This window comes from Strigops habroptila, chromosome 3 (genome assembly GCF_004027225.2).
Source record: "Strigops habroptila isolate Jane chromosome 3, bStrHab1.2.pri, whole genome shotgun sequence".
Taxonomy (NCBI): domain Eukaryota; kingdom Metazoa; phylum Chordata; class Aves; order Psittaciformes; family Psittacidae; genus Strigops; species Strigops habroptila.
In genome coordinates, this window is record NC_044279.2 from 9,466,051 (window position 1) to 9,491,431 (window position 25,381).

Genomic DNA, 25,381 nt, shown 5'->3' on the forward strand with positions numbered 1-25,381 from the left:
CAGCCAACAGCTCTATGATTATGTCTTAGGAAAGGAATGATGAGAATAAGAAATGGGGGATTTCTCCATCTGTGGGAAGAAGTAAGAAATGTAGGGACTTGAGAATCAAGGTAAAGAGATGATGTGTTATGAAACTAGCAGGGAAAAGTATTGAAACATCTTCTTAGTTGCTTTCTACTATCAGTACACATAATTTAGATATTTGTTTTGAAGTTATTTTTTTGTTTATCTTCCTAAAACAGATGAGTGATTTCTGCCAAGTCAATAAAAAAAAAGAAGCTATATCAAGCTGTATTTTCTGTTAAAGCTTAAGCTATTTTGTTCTGCAAATATTGGTTAAAGTCCTTCAGCATCCACCTTGTAGAGAATTTTTGACTGTAAGCAGCTGAGAACTGGGTGCAAAGGCCTAAGTAACCAGAGGAACTGTTAGGGGGGTAACAGTTGTTCCAGATTTGGAGTTCCTTGACTTAATTAGGTGTTAATGCAAATTAACCACAGTGGGAATTGGAAATTTCTAGTTTCAGTGTGGCCTCCACAAGTTTTCTGTGAATGTATAAGTCTACTGTGCAAAAAGCATCTATTCTTCTGGTTTTACCCCTAGTGCAAAATGTAAGATAAACACACTGTTCAAATTGATTGGCAGATTTGGTTCCCCGGTTAAAATTAAAGTAATTAAATGTACTGAAAAGCCAACTGTTTTGGATTTAGTGAGCTTGATTTGACTTAGTGTTGACTGAGGCCCTTTTTAATCTCGCTTTATATCCCTATATGCTTTGCCCTCAGCCTGTATATTTTAAAAGTTTTGTTGCATAGTACTGGGGCCCTAACAAACTTCTGATGTGGTTAAAATTGAATTCAAGGATGTGTGAAACAGGCTCAGGTTAGGCAAGCAGAATTTAGCATTGTATTATGTACTAATCTACACTTACAAGATATTTCAGAAAAGTACAGTCAGAAAAATAGGTTTTATCTTTTTTCAGACAAAAGTTTCAAATTCCAGCTTCTTCAGTTACTATTACTCAGAAGTGAAAGCAAAAAGGATTAAATGATACCGTGTAAATTATACATAAAGTAGAATAGATGAGACGCAAGCTGTGCATGTGTATTTGTGCTTTTGACTGGCCTTCAGCACCATACTGATTAGAAGGTGGGCACTTTTGCCAGATCCTCAGCTAGTGTAATTTTACTTCCCTGAAGCCACAAAACCCAGTATGAATCATATATACTGCATATATACTGTTTAGTTCGACTTATTTTTAGTGTTCTATCGTCAAATAATGTTGCTTTTTCTTTCTTTATTTCTACCCCACAGGACAACATTTTTAGACTGGAAGATTCCCATTTTGAAAATGGCCGAGGGAAAAGCCCTTATGATCCTAAACTGCTGACAGCTTCTCTTTTAGTAGGTAGGTGCCACAATACAAGTTCAATGAGAAGTGCATTCACTGTAAATAATTGCTAGTTTTCTTCTTTTTTATTCCTTGCAGCATCTATGACAGGGCTTTGCTTTATGCGTTTTATTTCCAGGCTGAAGTAATTCTGGTTTCACTTTTAATATAGTTGACTTAGGTGTCCTGAGAAACAAGGCGTGTGTAAACCAAGATTCAGGTATCACAAGAGCCACTTTATATCCTTGTAAGACATTGATTCTACTTTGTGTTTCTCCTCAGAAACTAGAGCTAGGTGTCTCTGGAGGTACTTTAATGGGCCATTTTACAGGCTGGCCGCACTGACAGTCATACCAGCACAGCTGAGAGCAAAGTGAGAACAGGAATAAATAATAATAATAAATAATATTTCTTACATCAGTTTTGCTGCCAAGGAAGGTCTGTTACCCAACTGTGCCTGCATGTGAGCTGGAGCTCACATGTCTAGGCCTTAAAATAATGTTTCAGCTGGAAGAGATCTACCTGACAGTGAATACAATTAAACTCCTGGCCAGAACAGAGGGATTTCAATAAATTAGGTATTTCTGAATTAGTAATACTTCATGGAATATGTAAGAATAGAGCACCTAGATTGTGTCAATTTAATTGACCTAATCCAGTTGATTGAATTTATCTAATTGATTTAACTTATTTAATTGAATTAAGTTTGTTCATTGGTCTTCCTTTTCCTTAACAAAAAAGGCAAAAAGATGATTTATGAGAAGAAATTAAGTGAAACAAGTAGATTCTTCCTTCCATAATGACTCTGCCCAGGTGTAGCCACTTTATCCTTAACATGTAACTTTCTGGCAATTTATTACAACTTCAAATCCAACAGGGCTTTTTCAGAAAATAGCAGATTATCTTATCTCAGAAGTCTTTGGGAAATGAAATATAACCAGATACATTGGTTTCTTCAGGACTTACCATATTGCTAATCTAGGCTCTTGCCTACCATCTATACTTACTATATTTACGTTACATTTAAAAATTAAGCTATTCAAAATAGACAGTAACAAAAGTTTAGCCCTAAGTGTGCCTCATTTTCTGATCTTCGAAGCCGCTAGTGATCACAGGTGATGAGCTGCCCTGGAGACACGTACTTTTTTAACAGGAAAAACAGCAAAGACATCCACATCGTGCTCCGACTTGTACTCTGTACAAACAGAAAGGACAAAAATGTGTATGAAAAAGGCCAGTGTATAAATTAGTGCCTGGAGCAACTTGAATTTGTGGCAGAGCTACTCTCAAGGGAACAGCTTTACTGTTTACTTTAATATACAATAAAGAAAGAGAATGATGACAAGCCAGTATTACATGGTGTACCCGGTATGCAACTGCACAAAGTCAACAGCGTCTAGCTTTTCACATTCCTTTTTTTTTTTTTTTCACTCAGTCTGGCACAAATATGGTTATCTATTTTCCCTTGGCTTAGATTTCATGTCTTTAAAACATCTTTGCTTTCTTGAGTCCCCTTTCTATTACTGTGATTTTCACTCCATGTATTTTTCCTCCTAATAAACAGTAGACTGAGAGTGATATTTTGTTTTGAATCAGGCTTCAATTAGAGCCATTGGTGTATTAGCATCGTAGAAAATGGCGCAAATTCAACATTCAACGTCAGTGACTAATTTCTACTTCAGTGACTTATACAAAACTCAGGGTGAACCTAAAATTAGCATTCTGCATCCTGAACATGAACACCCTTTCTTCTCTGCCTCCTCATAGCTGCTTCACAGTCATCTGGTGTTACTGATTATAATGTTGTATTTACTTCAGTCCTGCAAAGGTTCCCCTGATATTTCAGAAAGCGTACGTCAGATTTATCACTGCTTCACAAAGATTTACCCTTGTCTTTGCCAAAAAAGCATAAATTTTATGGTAAAATGAGGATCCAGGGCAAAATAATTACCTCCCCACCAAATAGGTGAGGCACAGAGAATGAACTAGCGAAGCAATGACTGCATGGACAAGTTTGGTCCAGTTACTCTCTGAAGTAGGTAGTACTGGAGTGAAGCAGTGAATAGGGCCATGAAGGCCAGAGGAGCCTCTTGACCACAAAGGCTTCACACCAGGAAGAATGTGGATGGACTGCTGCTTCCTACCTCCCGAGTTGAATGATATCTCAGATACTCCTGGCCCCTCGTGTGCCAGAAGTATTTGTCCTCACAAGCAACCATGGCTTATTTTAGGTTCAAGAGGGCAACTGTGTAAAACAGTTACCCAGCACTCATTAAAATGCAATGTTATAATTAGTAACACAATGTAAATATGAGGACAATAAAAAAAGGCTGAGAAGTAAGAGTAATTTATATGGTTAAATACAGGAGAGAAAAATAACTTCTGTTCTTCATCAGAAACACTAAGCAGATTTTGCAAAGTGTGGAAGAAGACTCTGTTCTTGACTCCATAACTAGAAGGTAAATATTAGGTAAGTGAAATGTGATTACCCAAGCTGGAATTTGGGCAAAGCACCAAGCTTAATTTGCAAAAAGTAATTTAAGATCTTTAATAGCCATTAGTGCTCAGGGTTCCTATTTTATATTTCAGCTGAAATAAACTCTTATAAGCATAAAACAGATCTTCAGTTTTCCCACTCTCCTAAAAAAGAAATAAAAAAATCTATAATATTTGGGAAAAAAAAAAAAAAAAACAAACCACAAACCAAAGCCAACAGTTTATCATTATTAGATTATTCCTATATATTTTCCCAGTATACATTCCTCGTTCCATCCACCTGCAAACATTTTTCATTATTTTTTAAAGATATGTTCATTACTGCTACTCTACTCTAAAGTAAATGCCAGCTGGGAACATGATATAACTAGTTCCTAATAATGTAAGACATCATTCAGCCATTCCTGTCTATGTGCTGCTAACTAAACAATCTCCATTTGAGCAGGCTAATGCATGAAAATGTAGAGACTGTGCAGTCCCTGGGCACTGTTAGTGTGTATTCCAGGGCAGGAGGAAAATGAGAGGCAGCATGATTTTCAGAGAATATAATCACAGGAAAAAACATCACTGAATATGTTACTCTAAAGCAATAATATTGGGATAATTAAAAAAAAAAAAAAATCAGAGAAAGTGACAGCATCGTCCTGTTATCAGTCAGATGCTCTTTGGAAAATGACCCTGTGGGATTTTCAAAAGCTCTGATGATCCAGAATCCTCGAAGCTATTTATGTTCCTGTGTATCAGTAATATACTAATATTTTTTTAAGTTACTTTTTTTTTTCTTTTTTAATCATTTTAAGTGCCTTAATACTCCCAAATATATATGAATGTGATCTGAAAGGCAATGGCTTCCTACCAAGGAAATAGAAAATAGCTAGTAAGTACATATGAGGTTCAGGGTTTTAAGAGTTATTCCACTTTCTGGGAAGTTTTAGTTGTTGACTTTTAAAGGAGTGAAGTCAAACCAGACATACATAATAGTTTTCAGACTATGTATGTCTGAAAACTTCAGTGAATAAACCTACTAACCAAGGACAGCAGATTTCATTTGGGAATCCTTTTACCAGTAACAGCAATTGGGTCATTGAGGACTTGGTTTTGCCTATATTCCCCATCCATTCAAATTTCTTATTTCTTTCAAAAAGGAAGCTTACACTTCTGTAATCTCCCTTTTTATTTTTTTTTTAAGAATGCAATCTTCTTTAAAAGCTGAATAGAAACAATCATCAAATAAATATATACTCCTTAGTTTTTAACTTGTTTTTACCTAATAAACTGGGGGAGGTGTTCACAGTTCATAGAATCATAGAATAGTTAGGGTTGGAAAGGACCTTAAGATCATCTAGTTCCAACCCCCCCGCCATAGGCAGGGACACCTCGCACTAAACCGTGTCACCCAAGACTCCCTGTTGCTTATGTACAATATGGGGAAAAAACGGTTCGTCCCACCAAAAAAGCATTACAATTGGCTTTAATTGTTGTCTCTTTATTTAGTAAAGTCACTATATTTGCATCCATATGTCAACATGCTCTTTTAAGGAGCAGGCATTGGTCTAGGTGTACTGTAACTTGGAGGTACTGTAGTAGAAAACAAAGAAAGGTCAGTTAGTTTCCTACAGACCCTTCCTCCGTTGGAACATGCTGAAGCCTGTTACTGGCAAAACATTTACTCTGTCATTGTTGATGAAAAAGCATCAGCCACAAAAGCCCAGTAGCTTGAAAAAGTTTTGGGTTGAACTGAAGATTTGTTACTTTCAGTGGTGTTTATATATTGAGTTAGAAGCTGAGGTACTAAAACCCCTTACAACTCTAAATATTGCAAGTATATAATTTTGAGCTATATTTGTTTTAACTTTAATGATATAGTGTTAAATATAAAATTTTTTACTTTCTTGATTGACTTTTGGATCTGATGATAACTAACCAGGAAGCAAAATAGGGCTTGTTGGGTTTTTTCTTTCCCCGTTTGATTTATATTGATTTATCAGAACTCACTAGGGACTGTAAGACAAGAAAATGAAGATAAGGTTAAAGAAAGGTTAAGCATAGCATCAAAGCCCTTTTCACAAGTAAAAAGGTTTTATGTTCTTTAAAATCTCAGCTGCATACCCTGTACATAATAATCACTATAATTAAGTGATTGTCTCCCATTCAAAAAAAGTTGAAAATGACATAGAAGAATGATAAATCATTAATTAATGATATGCTGTTTTGTTTCACTTCTGATTACACCTTGTGCTGGGCACGACTGGTCTATTTGCTACTAATCTCTGCTGTGAATTCATTCAATTCCATGCTTTTCTGCTATCACGTTTTCACCCTTCCTGACTCATGACTACCATATGGTACAGAGCCACTGTAGATTCAGTTGACAATTTCGTGGTATCAGCGTTCTGGGAAAAAGATGCCAGTGATATCCAATAGGCATGCTTGGATCTGGTTGTCCCACCATGGAAATACCTAAAATTGCCATGAAAATGTTTCAAAACGAGGATACAGTAGAGTTCATCATGACCATGAAAAATTTATTACCTTAGGTTAAAGAAAGAGTTATTTTATCCTCAAATATGTTAGGGCTTATTTTCATAAGAGACCCTTTTATGATGGGTAGCTTGAAAAGAGTAGTTGGAAAGAATAATTCTTTTTAATTCCACATTGAAAGTATAGAGTAGGGTATGTCATTTCAAATACAAGTGTAAAAGGGCATAGTCCTAAAAATGCATTTTTAGCATTTTGAATTCAGAGTAATTTTATGGACAAGCTCTATATGAATGCCAGAGAGATGTGTGTTGTGCTTTGATCCCTGGTTGTTTTCTGTGGATCCAATTACTACATACTTACTATTATTCTCTCTACCAGTTGGCAGGTACTTTACTGTGCTCAGTCCTTTGAATTTAGACTGTCTCCTCCATTCTAGTTCCAGCTGACTAAGGAGAGGCACACTGGGACTCCAGTATTATGAGTTTCATCTCCAGCTAGGCTATGTTTCTGCCGTTTATGGGCTGAAGTATCAGAGGTCATTTTTTAGTTCACTTGTTCACTGTGATATGCATGGGGTCAAAGTAGCAGGGAACGATCTCATTTATTCTCTCCCTTAGCTGTTGCCCTTTGGCAGTATCACAGTGAAAAAGGTGGCTGAAGGAGAAAAGCATGTTCTGTCTTTCCTGTGGAAGATACTGATCTGCTTGCTCAGGTTAAAAAAGAGAAAAAGAAAAAAGAAAATAAACAAAACACCACCAAAAGATGCTTTCTATATGAAAAATTGAAGGGACTTGGGGACTTTCTGAACCAAGAGTGAATGAGTTGGACTCTCCAATTCCCAACACAGAGTCACAAAAACCCAGTAGGAACCTCTGGAGGTCTCCAGATATTTTTGAAAAGTGTGTGTACAGCTCATTGTAGAGGTTACAGTTAAGCTCTGCAGCTAGAAAGTGGGTCTAATAATTTATTTTCAATAACAATACATTGCATATGGCTTATTGCTTTGTAATTTGCTCATTATCCCTATTAGTGTAATATAAACATAGGACTGACAGCTTTCTCTGACTTGCCATGACTGGAAAATTGAGAAATGTTGCTTACAATTATGTCCTCCCACAGATGGAGAGTTGTACTCTGGCACAGCGGCAGACTTCATGGGCAGGGACTTTGCCATTTTCCGTACTCTGGGGCATCATCATCCAATCAGAACAGAGCAGCATGACTCCCGGTGGCTAAATGGTATGTAAAATGTACATTTATCTGGTTGCATTCATCTAGCCATTAAAGACTAGCCCACAGCTTCCTTCCAGCAACATCTGTGACATATATACTCCTCTTTTATTTAGAGCAGAATTTTGTCTTAAAGCAGTTAAATTAATCAAAAGTGATAAAAGTGATTTATAAAGAAGCTTTTTTTTTTTTTTTTAGTTACATTGAAATTTGTGGGGTGTGATTAAATATAAAATATATACAGGCACTATGGCTAATGCTGTCATGCTACAGGAGCAGATTGCTGTGGGGTGCAAGTTGGACAGAAGCTCGAGGCTTGTGGAGGCATCAGCCGCACGTCAGCACAAAGTAGCTACAGAGCCTTGGGCAGGACCATGCCTTGTACAGGCTTTAAATTTTGACTAGATTGAAAGGAGTCCAACAGTGGCCACCAAAGTCCAGCAGAAAGTGAATGAGCTTCCTGAGCAGGCCAGAATTGTCAATAGTTTGTAAAAAGTGAAGAGGGTCCTATGCATTCCAAACTATTGGGTTTCAAAATATTCAGTAGTTTACAAGGCAAAATAGCTTATATTTTCCTATGGATATTACTAATAAGGCCTGTAGCTCTTTTTTGCGTGTAGGGGGAGAGAAGGATAGTTTCAGAGAAAGTATGGTTTTGGCTTCATGCACCAAAATACTTTAAGATGCATCTGAGTACTCTATCCAAGTTCTACTGAAGTCAAAGTTCCAATAGCTTAAATGGAATTACACTTGGCTTTAGCTATACAAGGATATGAGCACTTTGGAAATGGGAATTCATCATCTGAAAAACTGACATTCAATTTAAACCAGCAATACTAAATGTAGTTACTTTGAGTTAATTTGGTTTTTAATTTTTGAAGAGTTATCTAGCCACTTCTGCTGTACATGCTGCTTGCATCTGCACTCCTGTATTTGTTCTCACTCCTAGTCACATTATTTATGTCTGTGCTGAGGTCCAGGTTTTCTTGTGTGGTTTTGCAATTTAGTGCAAAGTGTTCACACAAATTTTTAATGTACAAGAGCAGACTGTGTTTTAACAACACAGTTTCTTATTAGCTACATTCAGGAATTTCTATCATACTGGTTATAATATTAGCTGTATATGCAACCCATAACAAAACCAATCTTTGACTCATTATTAAAATCACAAAGTTCTTTTTCAAGTTGATTGACAGCTGTCTATATGACATACGCATTGGTGACATGTATCAGATAAATGTGTATATGGCAAATTGTACTAATCTTTATTTTAATAAGACAAGCTGTAAGAATCTTCTGCAAGAACAGAGTCACGTCTTTCACATTTCAGTTCTACAGCCCGTGCTTGCCCAGTAATCCCGAAATATTGTTAATTGGCTTATTTTATTATAATAATAATGGAAAAGATTTCTGGAGTTCAGGAGACAGGGAAGTGCAAGAGTTACAGACATATCAGCCTATCTTGGTACCTGGTAGAGTAATAATGTGTTAAAAATAACATAACACCCACTTTTTGTTATGATAGTCATGACGTAAAGTCCAATCACGCAAGCAAAATCTGCTTTTGTGCAGTAGATTTGCACAATGACAGCTGAGTCAGGAGGATTTATGCAGTGGGAAAGCACAGCCATTGTCCAGAGCCCCTGTACTTCATCGCTGAAAATGTGTCATTCCTTTGTGGGTTCGGTTATCAGTCTTTCAGCACTAAATGTGAGAACTGCTTTTCCCAAATTAGCACTAAGGTTACATCTGACAGGGTGCAGAAACCACAACTGCTTTGTGCTCAAGATGGGGAGAAGAAGACAGTTTCACATAAAGAGCTGACGAACCTCAAGCTTTCTAGAACTTAAGTATTGTCCATAAAAGTAGAAAGGCAGTATTTATTGTAGCACAGGGTGAAGATGTTTTTCAATTCTTAGTGTAGTTCTTACACTATATGCCTGTATGGAAAGTTTCATGCTAATTAAAAAAAAAAAAGTAAGAATCAAACTGAGGCCTTTAGAAATTATTCTCGTAACTGTCTATAATTTAATAGAGAATGATCCTTAAGTACATCTTTTAAATCTCTCTCTCCATTGCAACTTAATAAGTTTACCTTCCTAATATGGAAAGGTTGTTTTAAAGTCTGCACTATAACGTTCCTATTAAAGGATCTAAGACATTACTGTAAATTTCCAAGTGATAAGATCCTGGCAGCTTTTCCACACAGTACTTCTAATTTCAGCATCTAACAGGGAAATCCAAAAATGATAATTGTTTCAGTTTGAAACTCTGCAGGCATGACAGTCCTTTGATTTTATTTTGTTTTCTTTTGTCATTTGTCTCTTTTAAAATATAATTATAAAAGAAAGAAGCTTTGTGTTTGGACATATTTAAAGTGGATATACTTTTAATGAAACAAGCTCTCATTGAAGGATGAGGTGTACTCTGCTCTCTTAAAAATCTGTACAAACTAGTTTTGAACCTTAAATTTGCAGACCTTATACAATTTTTATTAAAGACATGGATTGCTATGTGGTGGTGGGTTTGCTTTTCTAGTTGCTTTCTACAGTGTTCTTAGCCTCAGGTTAAAAACCACTATTCTAACGGACGTATACTGAAAGCTGGATAGGAACAGCAGTTCTGATCAAACTTACAAAGAGAAATCCTCATCCCCATGGAGTTTAATAGCTAGGCAGTGAGACATCCAGTTGTAAGTCCTCGCTAATGTTTACTTCATTTAGAGCAGGAGCTTGAAACTGCTTTTCCCATACTAAGAGTAAGGTCAGAGCTGACAGGGTGCAGAAAACACAGCTGTTTGGTACCAAAAATGGAAAGGAGAAGACAGTTACGCATGAAGAGCTTACAAACTTTTCCCAGAATTTAAATATCATTCTGAACTGGCGTAAGAGAAGGACAACATTGCACAGAGAGATTAAGTTTTTTGGATTTAAGTATGAACACAGAGTTCCTACAAAGATCACAGAGTCACTTTTTGGAGGTGCTCCACCTTCTGTAAGGAGTTAAATGTTGCTGGGAAGAGGGCTTTGAACTGTGCCCAACCAAGGGAAGGTGCTGACCAGCAGCTCTTAAAGACTTCTTACGTCTTTTGAAGATATTAAATACTCACATGCTTCTAAAGACATTTCATTTTGTATAAGTAATTAAACAGTCACCAAGCCAAATAAAGCAAGTGAGACTGATTCTGTAGCTGTGTAGTTGTGGCATTCATTTAGAAGGTAGGGAACCATACATCAGTCACTGTAGCATTGTATATTTAATTATTGATACAAAGTTGGCCAGATGTGACATGGAGGCATTTGCAAAAACATAGCAAAATAATTTGGTGCTCAGAGGTCATTTTGGATACAAAAAGCTGCAATTCAGTGCCCCGGACTGAATCATGCACTTTGTTATAAGCCATGTACATGCTCACGTTGGACGTCATTGGCTCCTCTGGTAAGTGCATGGAGTTTCTCTGCACAAAAAGCTTTGACAGTCTTAGTTGGTCCCACTGAGGGTCAAGAAGAGTTTTGAACTCTCAGAAAAAAAATAATCCTAAATCAGAAAAAATATTTCCTGTCCAGCTTTACTATAAACGAGCAATGGCTTTGATGTTACACATACATCTTCCAGAATCTTGCTTATAGGCAAAAACCGCGTTTCCCTTTCAGTGTACCATTGCCTCTTATAGTTTAGAGCCATCAGAAGCTAGTGTTATTTCAAAAAAGTGTAGATCAGGTCCTGCTTCTATGAACTGCTTCAGCTGTAAAAAAAGATGAGTAGGAGGCCTGAGCAGGTTGGAGCACCTTACCCTGGTACCAAGGAGTTCCCTGGTGAACTACACGCTGCATTTGCTGTACACCATCCATGGCAGCATTTATGCAAGGGCTGAGGGCATGACTGGAGGCAAGGAGGCAGAAATGGCAGTGCAGTGTACCAAAGCAAATGCTAAGCAATGCAAAAGCAACGTACTGAAGGCAGCTCTCGAGCTGAAGGTTAGGGGAGTGGAAGGAAAGTTCCCTGACTTGAGCACAGGGGATCTGGCCTTAAATTGTTAGCATTTTGTAAAATGAATAACCATAAACATTTATTTTAAAAGCAAAACACAGTTGGGCTGCAGAAGATTTGAAAGGAAATGAAATCACAAAAGCTGCATTAAGATAGTATTATGAATCTGGTTTGCACCCCAGAAAAGTGAGGGAATACTGGCCTCGCTCACCTTCTTTACTAGATCTGGGGTTAAAAGAGACTGTCAGTCTGGATTTCCACCCTTGGCTTGGAATTTCCTTGTTTTTTATGGGTTTAAACCAGCTCTATGATATTATTTTAGCATACTTTCCATGGCTTAATTTTTAAAGTGGGGTAGTAGCTGTACTTAGTCCCCTGGGGTTATTGTCCTTGGTAATCTTTACTTTACGGTTACATAAACAGTTGAGAGTTATAGAAGCTGAGTGACTGTTCAATAAAAAAGAAAATGCTCTCTTAAATTTCACAGGCTCCAAGGCAGGAAACATGGACTTGATACTCTCCTGGCATTCATACAGAACTTTAGCCATCGCTTTATGTTGTTTCCGCTTATGGCAGTTTGTAGGATGTCCCAGTACACATAATTTTGAGTATATATGTATTGCACAGTAGAAGAATGTATGGTGAAAGACAAGATTGCAGTTAGTTTATAGGATTTTTACTTCTCTAATAAAATGTATTAAGTGTGTTAAAAAGATTGTTAGAAATGAATATTTGCTTTCTTGCAACTACTCTTGCTGAGACTTGCTGTGTTCATTTGTTGCATCCTTGAATCTATAACTTGTCCTTATTTACCCACACCAAACCTTTTTCCCACCTATACATATCCACTGATACCCGCCTCTTCTTTGCCATTCCCTTGTCCCTGAATGCCTTCCTAGTTTCCCACTTTCCAGCTCACCTCTTACACATTCCCAATCCAAATATACAGAAGGCACTGAAATGCCTGCCACCAAAGGTAAGCAGATGGAAAATGGTTGAACTGCCGGCATAGACAGGACCCAACCATCCATTCATAAAGTGCATCTAAGATATTCTTGGAGAAAGGAGGTTATGGATGCTACAAATACAATATATTTCCAGCAAGAAAAGAACTATTTAAAGAAAGGACATTAAAAAAAAAAAGGGGTATAAACTGCATGTGAATATATGTAGTCTTTAAATTAGAAGTCTTAAACCAGGGGGGTATGAAATTAGAAAAAGCTGCCCAATAGAAGTAGTCTGTGAGTCAGCCTAGCTGGTTTTGAGAGGAACTTAGATAACATCTATGTGTTGTCATATAGCACACTTGCCTGACGTTGCAAGAGATTGCAATGAGTAAACTAAGAAGTCTCTCTTCCAGATCTGCATTCCCATAAATTTACAAGGGCATATTTAAACAACCTTACCAGTGAAAACAGTGAGGGGTGTTCTTTGTGTGTGTGTGTGTGGTTTTTGTTGTTGTTCTTTTGGTGTTGTTTTTTTCCTGGCAATAATCTCTTGCATTTAAAATATGCATTTCTATATTTGAACCAAATTAGTCAGCTGATATGTCCTATCGCGCATGCTGTAGTATGGACCAAGTTCCGCACTTTCCCACCACTGCTTATACAGTCATGAACAACTCCAACCCTTACAGGAATAAAATACATCCATATATGCAAGTCTCATTTCTCACTCAATTTACCCTCCCACCCCCATTCCCATTATCTCTATTGCTAAGAATAGTAATAAATAATTTCATAGTGATAAATTCCATGTGTGACAAATGCTAATGTCACCTAACACAGTGCTAGGAAGTACTCAGAAACTATGGTGACAGTGGCATAAGAATGTGAACAGAATGGCATACAGACTCAATTTACAAGTTGGTTTTTTTTTTTTTCTCCCTTAAGTCTGTAGATCCAAATTTGAGAGATTAAATATGAATTTTAAATTGCTCTTACTGCAATCTAACAAGTCTTTATATGCTTTTGTGTTACTTGACATTTATACTTTCATAATCCTGAAATGCCTACAACTCAGGAAGCCGTAGGTCCAGCTGAATACTTGATCAGAAAACACTTAGGTATTTGAACCATTTGCCTCATCTGCTCCCTGTATCTTTATGCTAAGTAATAGAAGCACTTGATTCAGAAGTCAAAGACCAAGTATAAATTAGAGAAAGAGTTTTACAGTTCCTCTGGAGCTGAGGAAGATCACGAAGATGGTGGGTAAAGACAACCAGTAAATTCTAATCTTCCACCCTAGGAAACAGACTTTTTCTCTCCTTCTCTCGTGCTGTCTCCCTCACCACACCTTCCCTCAGTCTAGGATTAGGTAAATTTTTTCATTAAATTTTAGTGCTGTGGACAAGATTTTGTTGCTTTTAGGTATGAAATATTAGTAAAAGTAGCCAAAAGATAAGTTTTGAGGTTGGAGTGAAAAAAAGCGGGTAGGAAAGATGAAGCAGAGGAGGACATTCCCCTGATTTGACTGCACATTTTGAAGACTTCCTGACACTCTAGAGAATATGACCTGGGGCAAAAAGACTTGCATCAATAAACATATCGATCTGAGCTATAGCCTATAGCCACAATATGCTTGGGAAAGTTAGGATACAAATTAGTCCAGGAATACCTGACTAAGGATATGCATATATTACATGGTTAACCATGGGCTCATTTATGGGTTTTAGCTTGGTCAGCCTTATTATCCACACCAAAAAGTAATAGAAGCCATGCTGAGCTCCAATTCATATTGTAACTCCCTTTGTAGAGCATATAAGATCAAAAATAATGGGGGAGCTCAGTGCTTTGTGCACTGTTTCCACTGGAGACCAGAGAAGTTTGTCTGCTGCACATAGTACGTTTTTTAGGAAAGTTCATAGCTCTCAAAACAAGCACTGTGGAATGTGACCCTCAGTCCCAAACAGATCAGTGCATAGTCTCTCTCTAAACAGAGACTTGGAAGTCATTTCCAGCTTGGGGATCTATTCTCACTCATGTACACTGAATTGATCTATTGGTGATGTGCCTTAGAGCTGCTAAATTTTAAGAGGTTTATTTCAGTGGTGAGCGTGGTATCAGGTCAACAACCCAGTAAATCCTGGTGAGCCTCATGTCAGAGTGAGACCTGAGAGTATAGCTTTTCCCATCACCTATGCTCTGACTTCTCTGGGGAGGAAACTGGATGAAAGAGCCAAAACAAGGCCTGGCCAGATGCTAGATATGGATAAATCAGTGCATCTGCCTGTGCGGGGCAAATCTTGTGATCTCATTTGGGCATTACAGACATAGTTTTAGATAAACCTTTCTAAACCCTTCTTGCATTGAATAATAAACACCAGCAATTGTCTGACTATCAGTGATATATATATATAATCAGTGAGATATATATATATAATCCCAGTGATATTCTGTGCTCTCTAGAAAGCTTTTCTTTTCTTCCCCCCCCCCTTTTTTTTTTTTTTTAATGAGGATTGTTTACTTGTATGTGCTTAATTGAATGGATAACTTGTAGAGTTGGTGATGGGCAGGTCTGCAAGGTAATGGTCTGTTCACATAAAGAAGGTGACAAACCCAGTATATAAGGCAAGCAGTGGTACCTGTGGCAATAATCCCTACTAGAAAGCTTGTGTACCTTCCAGTTGATATATTATTTAAAAAACCATATCTGTCTATACATATATATAAAAATATGTGCATATTACCCACATGCAACAGTTCATAGGAAGCCTCTCCTCTTGCCCTGGAGATGAATTTCATTAGGGAAAAAAAAGTAATTTGTCTGGGACAGGTGTAGTGTTCAGGTTCTAAGATTGCACTTTGCTTTGGTTTTGCTGTAGACCCCACTTCAAATTACATGACATGGGTTTTTTTGTAATTATTATTTTTACAAAGATACAAATCAGCTTAAGGAAAAGAAAAGTTCAGATTAGGTGGCAAGATGACAAAGACAAAGCCTATGTGTTATAGGCCTTGCGAATTCAAGTAGGTTTCCCATGACCTCCGAGATCTCTATAAGGGCTCGACACACCTATGTTGCTTGGAAAACAGTGACTTTTAGCTCCCAAATTGTGCCTTCTTTCCTGTTCACAAAAGTAACTAACCAGTTTTTTCAAGAAAAGTTAAGCAGAAATCTGGTTGTAGGGAATCACACAGCAGAATACTAATTGATTTAAACAAAGCAGGAATGGGTCTGTTACAGCCTCCTTCATTGGGGTATGACATACTCTGATTTTTTTTTATGTTCTTGTGTTGTTGTTTTTTTTTTCCTCCTTCCTCTTCTAGCCATCAATTTAATGAGTGTTGACCCTGTCAATACCAATTTCCTCTTCTCAGGCCACCACGTTCAGAGTTTGGTGGGCATTCAATAGAGATTTACTGTTGACTGGGTAATTTGAGTTCATGTGTGTGGTGAAAAATTAGTGAGGAGAATTACGCAGAGAAGTGGATGCCATGACAATGCATGTCACCATGGTGTGACCAGCTCTGCTGACATAGGTTTCAAAAGCTCTCCCCCTGTGAAAATGGGGCCTGTTTGCAAATTAATTAGTTTCTGGCAGCAGCTTGATTGTTGACCCAAAGTTTGTAGAGTGGAAAAACAATCAGATTAGTGTGTTCAATATAAAGGCTCAGCGCGGCCCTCAAGTGCAGTTTGCCAAACTGTTGAAGCCGTGAATGGAGTGAAACAAATTCTTTTTTGAGAAGCCAAGGCAAAGGTTAAGTGTGATGTGACTAGAGCACGCTGGCCGCGGGGCGGTGGAGGGAGAATTAGAGGTTTCAGCCACACAAAACCAGAGAGTGCTGAGACAGTTGCATTGAATTTAATGAAATTCACAGCTTCAGACGCAAAAGTGTTTGGCAATGTTTTAGTCTGTGTTAAAGGGAGAAATAAGATGGCTTTGTTTTAAGAAGTTTTCTTTGTACAGCCATGTGGGACACCAGGGACTGAGCCTCTAAAGGGTATTAGAGACACTTCCTGAGCCTTCACGCTGTTTCTAAGCACCTGTGGCCTTTGAGGTTTGTACCAGTTCCTCCCCCTCCCTGCGACACACTAACTCCCTTCATCCAAGCCTCCCATTCATCACCTCCAACATTTGGGCAGGTTTCTTCTTATAAATAGTGCTGGTGCCATGACTCATGAGCAAACATATTAGAAATCAACCCTTGGAAATAGACAGACTAGCTAAAACTTGTTATTCAGGTAGCGAGACAAAAGTTAGACACTAAAAAATACTACAGGCCAGATCTTTAGCTGATAATAAATGAGAGTATCCCAAATGCAGCCAAGAAAGATAATCTTGCTGATTTCTACTCACTGCAGTACTTATTTCATTAATACACTTTATTTCTTCAATGGCTGGTTTTTATACAAATCTGCCCTTCAACATTTATGGCATTCACTGTTATTTATGCCCTTATAATATTTCCTTTATATCAAACAACCCCTAAGTATTTTTTAAATTATTATTTTCCTAGTACGACAAATAGAAAGAAGGAAAATGCCAACAAATGTGGAGGAGACCATATTTGTGGGCAGTTGATGTAGTCTTCTCTTGAACCAACGTTCCACTTAGTCCTGTTTGCCTGGATCAGAGGAGCCGACAGAACCAGAGGAATGGGAAGACAGAGCTGCTGAGCTGAAAATGTGAAGGGCTCCACCACCACATAGCCACCATCCAATCAAGTAACTGGCTTGCTCAGCACACCCAGCAGAGTTAATGATGTGAGGATGTGAGGATACAGCCCCTTAGTCTGCTCCTACCTCTTTCCCTGGCTCCATAAAATTACAACTGTTAGTCGGCAACATATGCAAACTTTGTGATTTCTTCTTGGTAATGGGGCTGAACCTAACCCCCTTTACACTAACATTCCTGAACCGTGAATTGCTTGTCCCAAAAGGTATTCAGTGTTACTTGCAATTAACACAACTGATTGCTCAAAGCCGGCACCTGATGTGGCACTTAGCCAGCTGGAAACCTAATTGGCTCCTTAGATGGAGAAACATCCACTTCAGAGTGGAGTTTGTGATGATGGAATTATTAGTTCAAAGTGAGCCACGTATGTGAATACCTGGTCTATACATTAAAATCTTAGCTAGCACCAGAGACAGCTGAATTAAGCCGCAGCCTCAAAGCCTCCCTTTCTCTTTGTCTCCGTAACTTCCCCTTCTCTTTGTTCATGAAATTGTGTAAAATTCAGTGAATGCTTGTAAGGCTAAGTAATTGCTTTTGTTCTTTGGGTTATTTAATTACAAATTTCAGTAGATGACAGGTCCTCTGCACTAAAGGAAGACATCACATTTGCACAGTTACAGAATCCCAACACAAATGTGTGTGGCAAATCAGTGACTGCAGATTTATTCATGCCCTCTGGGACCTGCACTGCCTTTTCAGCTTAGCCTGCAATATGATTTAAATTACAGCTTGTGCAGAGCTGTGCCTTGGGATTACACTCCATGTTTCCAACTGTTTATAGTTCAGCGAGCTTTAACCTCTGTGATTCTGAAAATTAAATAATGTCACGGCTGATATCAAAATGATGGCTGGTACTAGGTTGCTAAATACTGTCTTGTATTAAAAGCCTATTTTTACTGCAAAGTGGAAACATTGATGTATTTAAACCATTGATAACACATTCAGGTAGTTCAAGAGCACAATTCAAAAGTCACATTATCAAAGAATTGCAAAGCTAATATTAAACTCCATTCTCAAGGATATATTCCATCTTCTGTATTTAGCAGAGTTGTGGCTGTTGACTTTACTAGAGCTGGACTGGGCCTAATGCAATACTTTGCAATTCAGTAGACACAAGGAGTGTGTAAAGAAATGTAGATAGAGCATCTGTTGCAGAAAAAATCAGATTTGTTAAATTCCTTGAAGATTTTTTGATTTCATTATTTCTGAAATCAAAAGACCCTTTTGTTCTGTGACAGTAGAACATCTTAATAGATCTGTAGCCTTTCGACAAAGGATAAGAGAAAACATCTCATTATAAAACTGTGTATTTAATATGGCATGTAATTTCCCAGCAGATTAGTTTTCATCCTTCGCAGGGTTTTAATTTATACAAAAGCTTCTAGTGATTTTTCTTCATTTAGTTCTGCAACCCATGTTTCCAGGATACATACTGTTCCATTCCCACTTGAGCCACTTCACAGGGTTCCTCCTCCCCAGGCGCCACCATGTAACACCTGTAAGACAAAAGGGTGAAACGATGTCACCATCAGCATCACTTAGCTTATTCATGACTATGGTGTATGGGAGAGAGAACTCGATGAGAAAAAGACAAATGGGAGAGACAAATGGATTTTTAACTTGTAAAGGTAACTTGTTTAACTAAGTAACAGAGAAAATAAACAAAGAAAGCCCATATACCTTATTCACAGAGTTGCAATTATCAGATGTGATACACAGATTGCCCCCCTTCCCTCCAAAAAGAAAAGCTTAACAAATGGTTCCTCATTTGATGCCTTTACGTTTTTACAATGGATCTTGAACTTCCCATTTTGCCACATTGCCAAGTGCGACTTTTTCCCCTTGATCTCTGGAGCATGCTGCATTACTTATCTCAGACTTCAGTGCCTAGCTTTTAGGTTTCAAAGTAGTGTCAAAAGTATCCCATCCCTAGCTATTCCATTGGATTCCATGGACTTAGATACATCTATCCTTGTTGAATAGCTGGCTATAAGATTTGATTTTCTAAACATGCAGATAGGTGCTTTTGCGTACCATGAGGTAAAAAAAGTCAGAAGAAACTTTATGGTAACATTTAAGATATGTTAAAATATATAGGTATTCACCAGCTAATAGTTGATAGTCAGAATCAGTGAATGCCTCAGATGATGTGATAGTGTACAGATAAATAACTGTACTACTGAAATGTGGTAACAGTGCTTTTAAGAATCTCAATTTAAGTCTCAAAAGCAGCAGCATTGTCTGGAAAGTTTCTATAGCCACAAAACTGTTGAGAGTAACCCACCAAAACTGAAGTGCTGGGTGATATGCCTTTTTTTTTTTAGCTCTTTTTCCTTCTGTTCTCAGATCCATATCACTGGTGGCTGTAGGCTGAATGTTTCATGTTAGGAAAGTGAGTCGTCATGTAGTGTTATCAGGGAGAATTATCTCTTTCAAGGCAAGGGTTAAACTTTAAATCTTTGAGACCACTCTCTCTTGTACAACATCCAGCAGAATTTGGTGTTTTGAGCATTAGGGCTGCCACAATTATGCTAAGTAAATGAAGACAAAATAGTTCCCTTTCTGATTTGCCTTTTAAAGTGATAGGCTGCCCTGGTAAATTTTTTTTTTTTTTTTTTTTTGGATTCCTGGATTATGGAAAAGAGTATTTTTAACATATGTTTATATACATAAATTTCATTTCCTGTTGGTGGGTTTGTAAAGATTTCTGTTCAGGTAAGTGAAGCAAGATCTGTAGGAAGATTTTATTAGATGAGCTGGTATAAGAAGAAACCAGATAACCTTTCAGGGAGACAGAGCTTTTTTTACAGATGATCATTCAGAAAAACAGAAGAAAAGACTCTATTACATATTTTTCTCATTCACTCCACAGCTCTTATGAAATACTTGAAGGCATTCACTGATAATACATTATCTGTGAAAACGACCATATATCTGAAGATTGGTGTTTATTGATTCTTTTACTGCCATTTGAGCAAAATTCAATACCTTTATAAATAGTAAAAAGTGTTCCACTGATGTCAGTGAGATTAATCATATTTCCTGAGCTCTATGAAAACATTTGACACACTATAAAATCTGACAGTCATGAGGCACAGCTCTCTTCATTTACCTACCCTGTGGTCTCTGTTTCCCATTCTCCTGTTTCTGTAAAGGAACTTCCGCTAAAGGCAGAAAAAGCTCCATGAGAGGGAAATGTGCAAAACCTTCCTATGAGATATTTTACATGGACTAGTGAGTCGTCAGCTTTTTTCACAAGATTGTGTGAATGGATTGTCATTACTGATACTCAGTTCTGCTCCATATTTGAGATACTGTCAGCTTTAATTCTTTTTTTTTTTTTTGCCAATCCTGTCACTAGAAGGCATTCTTTATAGAAAAGTTTCACAGTTTCCGATTTATTACAGGACCTATATAGTTTACTACATTTCATTCTTTTATTACTTTTTAAATACTTTTGCTAAACTTTCTGCCAATTCCTCTGCCTGCTGTTTATGTATCACAAGCAAATTCCTCCCTCACTGCTTTTAGAAAATGCTAAAATAAGTCTGATTCATCGTTACTCCAAGGTTTTCATTCTTAAAAGTTACAGTAATTATTCTGAAATGCTGTCAATTATTAAAAAAAAAAAAAAGGTGTGCTTGTGCAGAATTAAAGTACGTAGCAATTAAAGAGAGTTTGAGGAGAACAGCTTTCTGACAGAGCAGTGCAAAAGATGATGTTGCAAGACTTCTATATGAAGCAACTGCATAGTTTTCATCATACCTGTGCTTTCAAATATTTTCTCTTTTTTTTTCTTTTATTTTTTTTTAATGAGCAGAACTAAGTTTCACATCATTAATAAACTAACACTTTACTTCAGTTGGGTACAAACCCTGTTAATACCTTATGTTGACTGAAGCTAAATTAAGTTGGAGTCACATATTACGCTCACATGACTACTGAAAAAGGTTGCCATAACTGATGCTATCACACTGAATACCTCAGGTTGCGCTCAGGGGTTTTGCTTCTGCTTACAGATGCCTTACTGCATTTCATGTTGCTGTGTTACACTGATAGATCAGTTAAAAGCAGTCATTCACCCAGCCCTTTCTTCAGTCTTTGCTGCCATCCCTCATTCATCTTACTTTAATGGATTTTGTGTCAAGCTGCTTTACACCAGCTGTAAAAATTAATTATAACAACAAGACCTTTTTCATAGTTTGACAAAATTACCTCAGTTTCATAGTCAAATCTAAAGGATTTAAAAAAAAAATTAAATTACAGGAGATTGGATAGGTTAGGAAATTGCTACAGTGTTTTCTGCTGGATCACTCCTTGGGAACTGGCTGGGGCTGATGATCATTTCCCGATGAATGAACATCCCTCACTGAGATTCGAGGTGTTGTCGGAGTCCTGTCCAGTCTTTTGGCGTGACATTGGGGAGGAGATTGTTTTTACAACTACACAACCCCTTTCACACGCTTCAAATTGAACCTGACAGTACAAAATTTAGAGTTTTTCTTCCTGTTTTCAAAATAAACAATTTATGACACAAAGGCCATATTTGTTCATATTGTAGGCAGAAAACGTTGATAGATATGTGGACAAATGGTTCTGATGGAGACGGTGTTTTGCACTGCGTGAAGCTGACAGAGAAGTCTTAAGTGTTTAGGTCTCAGGAGACGTATGGAGACTGAAGACATACTTGTCAAGCCACTGTTGTTCAGTTTGGGGTTTCATGCTTTTGCCAGTCGTACTGCTGAAGGCTATCCCACTTTCTCTACAGAGGAATGTGTTTGCCTTGTTAATCTCCAGCTATTCCTCACACTCAGCCAGGGATTTGTCTCCTGCAATGCGCTGTGTCAGGAGTTTGGCTGATGGTGTTTGCTGCAGCATTCACTCTTTGCCCTCTGGACACTTTCTTGTACCCTTGATTTCCAAGTTGCAAAGAGGAAGAATATTCCACCAAGACATAATCACGCATTTCTCAGCATTCTGGAAGGCCCAAGAAAATCACATTAGTGGGGAGGAACAGGTTTGGTCTCTGAGTTTTGGGTCATCTACCCAAATGCTTGGGCATTTCCAGGGACTTTTGCTCCACCTGTGAATCTTCAGAGCTTACAAAAGGCAGGCTCTGACTGCCAAAAGTGTGTAACACCCCAAATCAGAAACATCTTTTGTCTTCAGTGCCTCCATGCTCCACTTCCTCCCCTAATGCATCACTTCTTAACATAAAGACTGTGATATTTAGTTTTTCTCACTCATCCAGAGCTCTAAAGTTGTAGGTTACACAGTTAAGGCACAGGCTTTCTCGTATTTTCATTTCCAAGCATCAGTGTAAAAACTTCAGGTAAATGACCCAGAGAGGAAGAAACAGGCTCTTTGCTGGAACTCTCATTAGCTTTTTCTGCAGATAGGTTAAAAAATATGGAAAATTGAGATTAACATATTCCTGAATGGAGGCAATATGCTGTAAACCTTACTTTCTGGTTTGTGAAGGACTCTAGTTTTCTCAGTTGCCCAATTATTCTCTCTGAAGGACAAGTAAATCAATTTCAAATTAATTGTGTTGATAGATATGCAACACCTTAAAATATAGTCAGCAATGGAAAAGAGGTGTTAATTTTGGTTGTTGTTCTGTAAAGAGATAATAATCACCTCTTTTAAATTAAATAGGGTGGGTAGATCATAAGCATTGTTTTGTGAGAAATCTAATTTACATTGAGAATTAAGCTATAATTTTACTGCACTTTTGCATTCACTTTTCTTCACCATATAATTAGTCATTACAAGGAATCAAAACTATTGTTGTCTCTTTAGAACAAAGGCTTCAGAAGCTGATAATTGCATCAGAGATCAACATTTTTGTCCTGCTCCTTCCTGTCAGAGCCAAAATGTTCCTCACAAGAAATACCCCGAGACTTGCATACTTGTATCCAAGGCAGAGGCCCAACTATAAATCAGCAGTTCCTTAAAAACAACCACCATTTAATTCAGATTTGACGTATTTCACAATCAGAATGTGAAAGGTAGGTGACACTCAATGTCAGAAGACTGAAAAGCCACAACAACTAGATTCCCATTGCTGTATATGTAAATGTAGCACTGAGATGTGGAGGAATTTGTAAAAGCATTGTGTGTCTTTTTTAATGTCTGCCTTTTTGCATGTTCTGTTGCTGCTTCATCCATGCACTGAAATGATGAAAGAGCGACATGCTGATATTATTTTAATACTTTCACCCTTGAAAATCTGTAATCTTTATATGTCACAATAGAATTCAGAACAAGTCACCACTGAAACATAACAGGTAGATTCCGAAGAGAGGGAGATCTGTTTCCTTAGTTCTGAGAAATTTTGAATCAGAGTTTTGAATATATGCAGTTGAAATTACAAGAAGCCTTAGCCAAATCTTAAACTTGTTAGCCTATGTTATAATCTGATTATGTCACCAAAGTGGCCTTTACTAGTCTTTGAAAAGTTAAAAACCCCTCAAGATATGACTTCTAAGGAGAAACTGTCATAGGTAACACACTATTCTAAGGTCATCGTTCGTCAGCATCTTTCTGGTTTGATTCAAAGATAAACTGCATGATAAATATCATCAGTCTTTAAACTCTTTCTGCTGAAAATTTCCATTGCAACATCAATGAGTGGCCATAGGGCTTCTTATCTTGTGATAGCTGCTCACATCTCAATCATGCGTTGCCTATGTGCCACACATCCTCCTTTGCCTATTCATGGTTTTCAAAACAGTGTCTTTAAATCACATCCCTGCTCTGTGGTTTGTCCCTGGTACTACCATCCATGTCAGCATCTGTTGGTAAGTTACCACAGAACCCTCATATTAGATCCATAATGGCCACAAGTTATCCCTTGTGCAAAGAGCGTTCCCACCTTGAGGATGTGGCCTGGTGCCATCTGTGTTACTGAGGAGCTTCACTGCAGGGAGTGAATCCATGAGCACTCCACTGTGTTTGCCTGAATCATCAGCAACAAGAAAGATGTGAAAGTTGAAGAATTAAAATGAAGGGACTTTGCAAGAACACCACTAAAAGCTTTGGTGTTTTGTAAACTACATTTGAGTGTGTAAAACCACAAACCACCTTAGCTCTCTCATCACCATATATTAAAAGCTTTGTCCTCTGGTGACCTTGCTGAGCATGTCCACGGCAGGCAGCTCTGCTGTGCACATTTGTGACCTCTGTTGCAAGTCCTCCTCTCTGTGGGTGGTAGTGCTCACTGTGATGGCAAATTCAGATATTCTGAGGACAGCGCTTGGCTCTCTGTGCTGGGTCTCAGTGGACAGGCACCATGTGTAATTATGAAGTCCTGAGTAGCTGTCTATTTTTGTTGTTAAATTTTTTATTTCAGCTTCCCTATTCTTGTGCCTCTCCTCAGGGCCCCAGTCACCCTCCAGTACTTTTCATTAAATTATAGCAATTGCAGTTTTACTGAGCATAAAATTTCCCTAGTTTCCTAGAATTTTCTTGCTGTGAACTGGTAAATTAGTCATTTTGACCGTAAATGTACAATGATAGGAGCATCCAGTTCAAACTCTTTGCAAAACGTTTCCCTTTGGCTTCTGTCAAGTGATGAAGAGATGACCCCAGCTTCTGTTCCTTCAGCTTACTCACTCTTGACAGCTAAAGGTAATTTCTGTGCCTTCAAGTTTATAGATCTTCATTAAAATGCTAATACAATTCAGTTGTTAGAAATCCAATTTCTGTCTTTTATTGTTTCTTTCTACTGGGAGTATGTGTGTGTGGTTGTTGCTGCTAAAGAGTAACATTTGTAAAAGAGCCAATGCAGATCGATTTTCCTTAGCTTTTTCTCCACCTGAAGTGCTGAGACAAGCAAAACATGTTTCCATTACTTAACTAAGCAAACAATGGCATATAAATCATAGAGGCAGATGGACCAAGGTGTTGTTTTCATAAAGAACCAGATTTCTCATGAAGGACAGTTTAATGGACGGCTGCCAGTGAAATGTGTGCAGAGATGGTAATTGGAAGAGGGCACACAAAAAGTGGTGCTACAAAGGTGTCATGTGGGATCTGAGAAATAGCCCCACAGCCAAGACAACTGGAAAAAGGAGACTGAAAAAGGTGTGTGCTTTAATAATTTGCTTCTCGAGGG

The 25,381-nt window shown here is 37.9% G+C and overlaps 1 protein-coding gene across 2 annotated transcripts in view; it reads left to right on the top strand.

The window, feature by feature from the left end:
- The window catches only part of SEMA3A (semaphorin 3A), a 166,520-nt gene that overhangs the window by 101,094 nt on the left and 40,045 nt on the right, over positions 1 to 25,381 (top strand). For both annotated transcript variants that reach the window (XM_030480259.1, XM_030480258.1), the window contains 2 exons: positions 1,313 to 1,406; positions 7,485 to 7,604. In XM_030480259.1, the coding sequence (XP_030336119.1) occupies positions 1,313 to 1,406; positions 7,485 to 7,604 (214 nt within the window). The remainder of the gene's footprint in view (positions 1 to 1,312; positions 1,407 to 7,484; positions 7,605 to 25,381) is intronic.